This window comes from Lactuca serriola, chromosome 7 (assembly GCF_051521515.1).
Source record: "Lactuca serriola cultivar US96UC23 chromosome 7, Lser_US96UC23_V15, whole genome shotgun sequence".
In the NCBI taxonomy this organism is placed as follows: Eukaryota; Viridiplantae; Streptophyta; class Magnoliopsida; order Asterales; family Asteraceae; genus Lactuca; species Lactuca serriola.
Genome location: NC_136414.1, coordinates 168,214,789 through 168,223,988, shown reverse-complemented (window position 1 = coordinate 168,223,988; position 9,200 = coordinate 168,214,789). Strand labels below are relative to the sequence as shown.

The following is a 9,200-nucleotide window of genomic DNA, read 5'->3' as shown; positions in this document are numbered from 1 at the left end:
TCGGACCGAAGTCCGAAACTAACTGCATCGGACCGAAGTCCAGAACTGACTGCATCAGACCGAAGTCCGGAACTAGCTGCATCGGACCGAAGTCCGGAACTGACTGGGACCTTGTCCCCTGCATCGGACCGGAGTCCGGAACTAACTGCATTGGACCGTAGTCCGGAACTGTCTGAACATAGCATAACATAAACACGTATTTGCTAACACATATACTGCATCGGACCGAAGTCCGGAACACATAACACAAAACATGCTTGAATCACAAAGACATCAAGCACTCTAACTACTGCATCTGACTGAAGTCCGGAACTACTGCTAACTAATCGGGCCGGCATTGTGGCCGTAGACCCGTTCCTACTGGAAGGAAACTCGCCTCGTGAACTGGCTGTTGTGTGTATGGCTCTGGAAGCTATCTGCTGCTGCTCCGGTATCTCCCCGGCTACAATTCCATACAACACTCAATCAAATACTAATCACTGCATTGGGGTAAAATGACTCTTTTAACCCTGGTCAAAGTCAACTATCCCGATCAAAGTCAACCTACAGTTGACCTGACTCGCCGAGTTGGGCCGCCAACTCGCCGAGTCTCTATTCTCACTTCTCAACCCTACTCGTGGCTACTCGTCGAATATGGCATCAAATCGACGAGTTCCCTTTCGATTCTAAAACTCAGGCAATCTGCATCCGACTCGCCGAGTCGGATGAACAACTCGACAAGTTGTTCTTGAGCTAAGAAGATTGTCTTGGACTCGTCGAGTTGTATGAACAACTCGTCGAGTCCCTCCATTACTAAGTCTGACCTCCCACTCACTGAGTCCACTCTACTACTCACTGGTCCCCACTCGGCATCACTCAAAAAGGGTAAAATCGGGGACTCGCGACTCGACTCGCCGAGTCGTTCTTCCGACTCGCCGAGTTGCTTGCATGCAGCTACTCTAAACTCGATTCTGGTTGAATCCAGCGTATAAAACTTATAGATCTGGGTTCCCTTAGCTCGATTAGCACGTAAATCTTTACGTGCCCATAAGCATTCATGAAGATTATAAGGCTCAAAAAGCATAATAAAGGCTAGATCTAGGGTTCTCATGCAAAACATCTTCAAAAAGGCAATACATCCGGGCTCTACAACTCCTAAATGAACAGATCTAGGGATATCTCGACCTATTAAGGCATCCATACAACTACAAGGTTTGGAAAATACATCAAACTAGCCCTAGAAGTGTTCTAATGGAGGTTTAAAGCATATAACAGAAGGAATCCGAGAAATACCTCAATGAATTCTGACTTTGGCCTTGGATCTTTGCTCTACTCTTCCTCCTTTTGGTCCTTTCTTCTTTTTCTTCTTCAATCCTTCAAGAATCCACACAAAATACTTAGATCATACAAGGAATGGTTTAGGGTTTCTCACAGGCTCTCTGAGGGTGAAGGAGGCGCGTTTGGGGCACATAACATTGCTTAAATAGTGAGCAACCCGGGGATTTAGGGTTTCTTCCTGGCAGGCAGACTCGCCGAGTCCCGAATATGGACTCGCCGAGTCGCCGACTTACACGTGCTCGAAATCCCGTCCCTACTCGACGAGTTGGGCTATAGACTCGCCGAGTCCCTCTTGAAAACGTCTAAATAAATATCATGGAAACAACATACCAGAGACGGGTCGTTACAAATTAATTCACTTGCAACAAGTATTGAGGCTCTATTAAAACCACCAACACTGTTTGAAACGTTTAGAGAATAAGCTTGTGCCATTTTCCTTGTTTTTTTTTTTAAAAAAAAATCTTATGAACTTTAGTGGTATAGAAGGCCTTTTAAATCAGGTGTTTTTTAGAACAAAAGCTTCGATTTTGAAAGGAATTAAAGGCAACCACTTTGGATCTGATACCGATTGTTGAGAGAAAAACTTGAACACACGTTACTATAAGATAATAAGTTGAAGAATTAAAGTTAATCTCAATGGATCTTGTTAGCTCAACAATAATAATAGTTAGATTGCGGAAATGTAAGGAAAATAAATAGCAACAAGTTTATATCAATAAGCAGTAAACAAGTAGACACAAGGTCGAATCGTAACAATGTTTGCATGCAAACGCAAGTTAGTATAAGATGAACAACACAAGTGAAGAGGGACTCGGTTAAGTATCAATTAAGATAACTTAAGATAAAGAGATGAACAATCGGATATTGATAAACATTCAGTGATCGATAAATTGATAGTTGGTAAATTAGTAAGGATTACATGAAGTGGGAAGCTCTATTTATAGAGTCCCAAAAGTTACATCGAAATAGTAAAATAATCTAAAAGTAATTGACTAGGGTGACCATGAATGGTTCACCAGATAATATATGGAATACATGTCAGTTAAAGTAACTAAAACTATCTTCACGCATAACATCACCCTGTAGTTCATCTTCAACTCTGCGGTTCTTCAACGTAAAAAAACAGTCTCTGCGGTATCACCAAGTGCAAAAGTCTGCAGTTCCTTTTAGCTGAAGATGGTCGTTTTTTGTTTCAACAGCTATAACATATGTTTCTGTATTGATTATGACATCCTTAGGATTTTAACTTTTTGAAACAAGCAATTGTACTCAAAATGATCTTTTTTGCACTGGGATTTTCTGCTATTATAAATAAATGATTTTAAAGCGTAAAGAAAAAGTTTTAATTGGTTCTGAAAACTAGTGGATATCACACCATTGCTATCAAACATGAACCAAAAATCATGGGATGGAACAAAAAAATAAACGAGAAAATGGGGTATAAGCATCTTGCATTGCATTCTTCTATTTTAAATAATGCTTAAATGTTTAATAAATATCAATGTGTTTAAAAAAGAAAAAGAGTATAGAATATGTGAAAGGTGTAAGGTGTTGGACAAAATCCATTAAAAGTGTTTAATAGCTAAACATGTGAATAGTGTTATGTTTTTGGACAAGATCCATTAAAAGTATTTTAAGAGTTAAGTTGTTTTTCAAAGAGGTAAGATGTTTTACAAGTGTAAATTGTGTAAAAGAGAAACTATTTTAAAGACTTTGATATTGAAAGAGTATGATTATTTTCCAAGATTTAAGATTTTAAAAAAGAAAGGAGTTAAATATACATGTAAAGAATTTTTTTCTAAATGTTTTGAGGTCTATGAATTTTATTCACTAGGCATTTCAATGTCTAACCTAAATTCTTCTTTGCCCTTAAGATATGGCAATCTTGATTTTATTTACTAGGTATTTCAATGTCTAACCATTTATTTTAACATTTTAAGTAGTGCTTGAGACTTAGGGTGTGTTTTACAAAGAACGTTTAAGAGCTTATATCTTTCAACTTTTGACAAAATATTCAATTTCAACAAAAAAAAACTTAGTTTGATATTTTGGATTTTTAGGTTTTTATTTAAACCAAATGTTCCAAATTCAAAAGCTATTTCATATATCGTTTAAGAAAAAACTATTGAGCTTTTTAATTAATTTCTAGAATTGCCATTTTTATTAATTATGTTCCACATTTAGCTTTTAGACTGATATCATTTTTTATAATTTTATATATTTCAAAAGTTTTTAATTATTTTTATCAAAAATTTATATAATAAAAGCTACAACTTTCGGCTTACAGAACTACCAAGATACTCTTAGAAGGATATGTTGTATTTTGAAGACAAATGTCATATAGTTGTTACTTGTTACTTATCTTGTGTTACGATGTTATAATTGTTACCCTCCTTTTATACTATTGTAAAACTTTTATAATGATGACAACCAAAACTTTAGGACATAATTTCACAAAACAATATTTTATCTATTTTAAAAGTGCTTTAAAAGGTTTTTAAATGATTAGAGTGTTCCACACTACCAACCCATATCTTAAATGGAGTTTTATCAATCATTTTTGTACGTTGTTTGTTACGTAAGTGTAGCAATTTCAAATGCATCCCTAAAACAATAACGGAAGATCTATATGGCACATTATTGACCTTCGCATATTTTTTCCAAAATTTAACACTAAAAATAACTTATACAATTGGCTACTTCAATGCATAATTTTTATTTCATATAACCATGTATACAATAGATACATGAAGATAAAAAAATTATATTACATACCTATAAACATTTTTTAAAAACCGTTTATAAAATGATAAGTAATTGAATATAAAATTATTTAATTGAACAATTTGCCTTGTTAAATAAGTAAAAGTTAATTTTAAAAAAAAAACAGTAACATTATTTAAAACCGTTTTTTATGCATCTCATGAATTTTTTGATATTTTTTTTGCCACTTTATAAAATGAACAAAGCCACACAGAGGCTCATAATTCTCTCCCTTCTTCGCTCCTAAAATCTCTTTAGGAGGGAAGAATCTGATAGAATATCGATTTGATTTTTGAATTTGAGCTGCATAACGAAATCTCAAAAATGGAGAAGACGATGATGATGAAGAGGAAGCCGTCATTATCATTTCTACACCATTGCTGCTTTCTTCTCTCTCTCTTCTCCATTTTTGCCTCTTTTAGATGTAGTCCTTCACATAATTATGCCGACGCCCTCACTAAATCTCTGCTATACTTTGAAGCTCAACGCTCCGGCCGCCTTCCGTACAACCAACGCGTCACCTGGCGCGATAATTCCGGCCTCACCGACGGCCTTGAACAAGGCGTACGTCACCAGCATTAACGCTATTGTTTTGTATTTTGTAAATTTGTTAGGGTTTTGCTTATTCTGTTGATTTTCCGGTGGAAATGCAGGTAGACTTGGTCGGAGGTTATTACGACGCCGGAGACCACGTCAAGTTCGGTTTACCGATGGCATTCACCGTCACAATGCTGTCGTGGAGTATCATCGAATACAGCGAGTACATTGCCGGTGCCGGAGAGTTAGAACACGCCATGGAAGCGATCAAATGGGGAACTGATTATTTCATCAAAGCTCACACTAGCCCTAACGTGTTATGGGCTGAGGTAACTAACCAACTACGCCTTCATTGTTTGTAACGTACAAGTCACTAATGCGTTAATCACATCACCTGTAACTGATAACGTGACAGGTAGGTGACGGATACACGGATCACTACTGTTGGCAACGGCCGGAGGATATGACGACGTCGAGACAAGCATACAAGATCGACGAGAACAATCCGGGGTCAGATCTCGCCGGAGAAACCGCCGCCGCTATGGCTGCAGCCTCTATTGTGTTTAAAAAAACAAACCCACATTACTCCCATTTGTTATTGCATCACGCTCAACAGGTACATTACAAAATTCAAAATTCAAAATTCAAAATTCAAAACTCAAAATTCAAAAATCCATCTGTATGAACAATTCGGGAAACCTGGGATTGGAAATAATGATTTGATATTTGGGATTTTTTGGTAGTTATTCGAATTTGGGGATAAGTACAGAGGGAAATACGATGAAAGCATTGGAGTGGTGAAAAACTACTACACATCAGTGAGTGGGCACGAGGATGAGCTGCTGTGGGCCGCGATGTGGTTGTACAAAGCCACCGACAACCACCAGTACTTGAGTTATGTGATTGATAACGCCGATTCCTTCGGTGGCGTTGGGTGGTCCATCACGGAATTCAGCTGGGATGTTAAATTCGCCGGCATTCAAGTTCTTGCATCTCAGGTACGCACATCAGTAGCATTTTTCGGTCCACTTGCAGATCAACACTTGTCAATTGTTCTCCATTTTTTTGATGATTATGACGTTGATTTTACTGTTGTGTACTATTAGACTCCCTAAAATCAGCATGTTCTTTAGTGACTCTAGCAAAGGTCAATTCTTTTGAATTGACATACTCACATTAGTTCAACATAAACGAGGTTTATATAATTTTAATTAATTTGTTCGATGATTTACTCTTTTAATCACCATTTAAGAGTTTATAGTTTACAACAGGGATAAACTAAATTTGAAATTATATAAAATAATAATTTGTTTTAAGAAAAATATCATTTTATGAAATTGATTTACTTTTACTTTTCACAAAAAATGATGCAATTTTTCCGAAATAAAGTTTCACTTTTTAAAGGTATAGTTTACATAAAACAATGATTTTTATTTTGTAAGTGCAAACTGTTTTTTAACCACCGTTATTAAAATTTAGTACAAACTTCTTATTTAGTTATTTATTAAAAAACTAGGTGTGAGACTCATGTATTACATGAGTTTAATTAAAAAAAATAAATATAAAATTTTAACAATTTGAAAAGTATGAATTTATAAGAAAAATTTGAATTATTAAAATTAATGAGACTTTAATGTATTAAATACATTACATATATAAACTTTTTCTAATAAATACTTTACATATATATTACCTTACACATTAAATGTGAAATTTTAATTTAATAAAATGAAAAATACAATAAAATGACAAGTGGAAAATAGAAAATTTAAAAATTTTAGAAAATGTCATGTATCCAAATGAATGAGAAGAGGACATGTGGCAAAAAACCTTTATTTATTATAGTAGATAGGCGAATAAGCCAAGATTTCATTTTCGAACCTTCAAATATATATATATTTCTCGTATCTTTTCATAGGTTTCCTTTTATGACTTTTTGCACATCTACGAATTCATTGAAATCTAAAGATTAAATATAAAAAACAAAAAAAAAAAAAAAAAAAAAAAAAAAAAAAACATAGATTTGAATGGTGACTTTAGAATATGATTCTTTTCTTTATCATGTGACATGTAAGTGTCTTACACATTTTAGGATTCAAAATTTTGTAAAGATTAATTAAGTAACAAAAAGTAAAACTAAAGAGAACTTTGTATTTACATAATCAATTTCAATATCATTAATAATAGATTGATTTATTCACTTATATGAGAATATTCATATATACATACAAATAAAAGTGCACATGGGTTTTTGATGCTTTGTCTATGCCAAATGTCAAAATAAATGTGGTAGAGAGGGTGGCTAAGCTTCTAGCTTCACCTATTTATGTTCATGCCTACACAGTCACACACTTTTTCATCATTACCAATTCTTTTCGTACTTTTTTTTACCTTTGACTTTTGTAATTTATATAAATAATTTCTAGTTTTACATAAATGTTTATTTGTGAAGATAGTAATTTAGCGAAAATTTTCTTACTACAATAAGTTTTTAAGACATGATTCTCAGTCGGTTTTTACGTGTTTAAAAAATATGTAACACCTTTTATATTGAGTTATTGAAAAAACCAATCCCTAGGTTTTTTTTTAATGTCAATGACATTAAATATGTAATCATAATGAAAAAATTAATTAAAAAACACATGTTATGTACATATGTTGATTAATGTATATGGGCCCTCAACTAGTCGCTAAATTACAATCAAAAAGTTGTTGACGCCCTAAATCCTAACGGATGCTCCTGTTTGATAATTTATTTATTTAAATATTTTTTTTAATGACGAGTATGTACAAATAATTAAATACAAACTTATAAAAGAATGTCAATAACATTCGGGTTTTCAATAGTTGTTACATTATATTAAATGATATTGTTATGATATAATCACATGACCATGTAATCATCAAAACTTAAGCTCTATATATCTCATATATTTATAATCATAGATCATAAAGTGCATATATTAATATTAATAATTAATAAATAATTAGTGTTGATATAAACCCGACCGAAATAATCTCATATTTTGAATGAAGTGGGTCCTTTTAAGAGACACAACCATATGGTATGTAGTCTTTGCGTAAATGATTACTTCATTTTGTTTCAATCCATGATTGCAACTAGATTTTCAAGCAAAAAAGCAACACTTATAATAAAAGATAAAGCAAACATTTTAAAATCCATTTTTTGAAATCGTAAGAAGCTAAGAATAGTTTCATGAATTTTAAAATAATTTCCAAGTTTCAAGAAAAAATTTGAAATATATCTTCTTATCTTGTTGGGGATTTTTTTTAAATAACATGTTACAAAATTTGTGACATTTTTATAATTCGGGAGACAAGCAATCATTTTATTAAATGTTACTATCATATAATGATTATTTTTGTAATTATCGTGTCAAAACATTTAGATAATGATTTCTAACATTTTGGTTGTGTTTTATTTATATAGTTGCTTATCGAAGAGAAACACAAAAAATACAAAGACGTATTAGAAAAATACCAATCAAAAGCCGAATACTACATTTGTTCATGTCTAAACAAAAACAACGGTACAAAACACAATGTCCGTTTTACCCCTGGCGGCCTCCTATACGTTCGACAATGGAACAACATGCAATACGTATCTTCGGGGGCATTTTTGGTATCCGTATACTCAAATTTACTCCAAAAATTAAACCAAAAAAACCTCAAATGCCATGGAGGTGAAGTAACACCTCATGAGCTTTTCCAATTCACAAAATCACAAGTGGATTACATTTTGGGCTCTAACCCATTAAACATGAGCTATCTAGTGGGCTTTGGCCCAAACTTCCCAAAAAGGGTTCACCATAGAGGTGCATCAATTGTTTCGTATAGAGAAAACAAGGGGTTCATCGGTTGCACTCAGGGTTATGACAACTGGTACGGGTCTACTGACCCGAACCCAAATATTGTGGTTGGGGCACTGGTTGGTGGACCTGACCACAACGATGAGTTTACTGATAAAAGAGGAAATTACATGCAGACGGAAGCGTGTACGTATAACACATCGCCACTCGTTGGAATTTTTGCAAAGTTAAATTATTTAGAGAATATGGTTTTACATGCATCTTATTAAGTAAAAACCTATACGATTAATCTTGTATAGTATTTTTAATCGTATGTGAGTTTTTTTTAGTGGCTTAAATTTGATGGTAAAGCCCTAAATTCTGTTATCTTGATACCAAAGTTGTTTGTAATGGATTATTATTGTATTTGAAATATAGTTTTAATTTTTTTTTTTCTTATTTAGACCATCTACAACTTTTAACACTATTTTTTTTTTACATTATATGTATAATTATAGTGTAAAAGATAGTGTAAACAACAAATTTCTCCAACTTATTACATTATATTTAACACTAAAAAAATATTCTATGTATGTTTTTTATTTAACTTTTATAATTTTAAAAAACAACCCTTATACTTATTAGTTTTTTTTTTATAAAATATACTTTTATTACAAATGTTTAATAAATTGTATTATCAAATATTTATGAACAAAACACTCGTAAACGGTTTTATTAAATAAGATAACACAAATAACGTTATTATATATGATA

General features: G+C 32.9%; 1 protein-coding gene across 1 annotated transcript; it reads left to right on the top strand.

Annotated features, from left to right (window-relative positions):
• The first annotated feature begins 4,287 nt into the window (after window positions 1-4,287).
• Window positions 4,288-8,885, top strand: GH9B8 (glycosyl hydrolase 9B8). Its single transcript, XM_079008502.1, has 5 exons — window positions 4,288-4,644; window positions 4,734-4,946; window positions 5,033-5,233; window positions 5,361-5,615; window positions 8,069-8,885. Exons 1-5 carry the CDS (start codon window positions 4,405-4,407, stop codon window positions 8,714-8,716), a joined length of 1,557 nt encoding a protein of 518 aa, XP_078864628.1. The 5' UTR covers window positions 4,288-4,404; the 3' UTR covers window positions 8,717-8,885.
• Window positions 8,886-9,200: the final 315 nt, after the last annotated feature.

What these genes read in the sequence shown, in the direction of transcription:
- GH9B8 (XM_079008502.1), top strand. Translation starts at nt 4,405, where the DNA reads ATGGAGAAGACGATGATGATGAAGAGGAAGCCGTCATTATCATTTCTA. An exon ending in CCGACGGCCTTGAACAAGGC is followed by an intron (nt 4,645 to 4,733) that starts GTACGTCACCAG and finishes GTGGAAATGCAG; the next exon opens with GTAGACTTGGTCGGAGGTTA. An exon ending in TTCAAGTTCTTGCATCTCAG is followed by an intron (nt 5,616 to 8,068) that starts GTACGCACATCA and finishes TTATTTATATAG; the next exon opens with TTGCTTATCGAAGAGAAACA.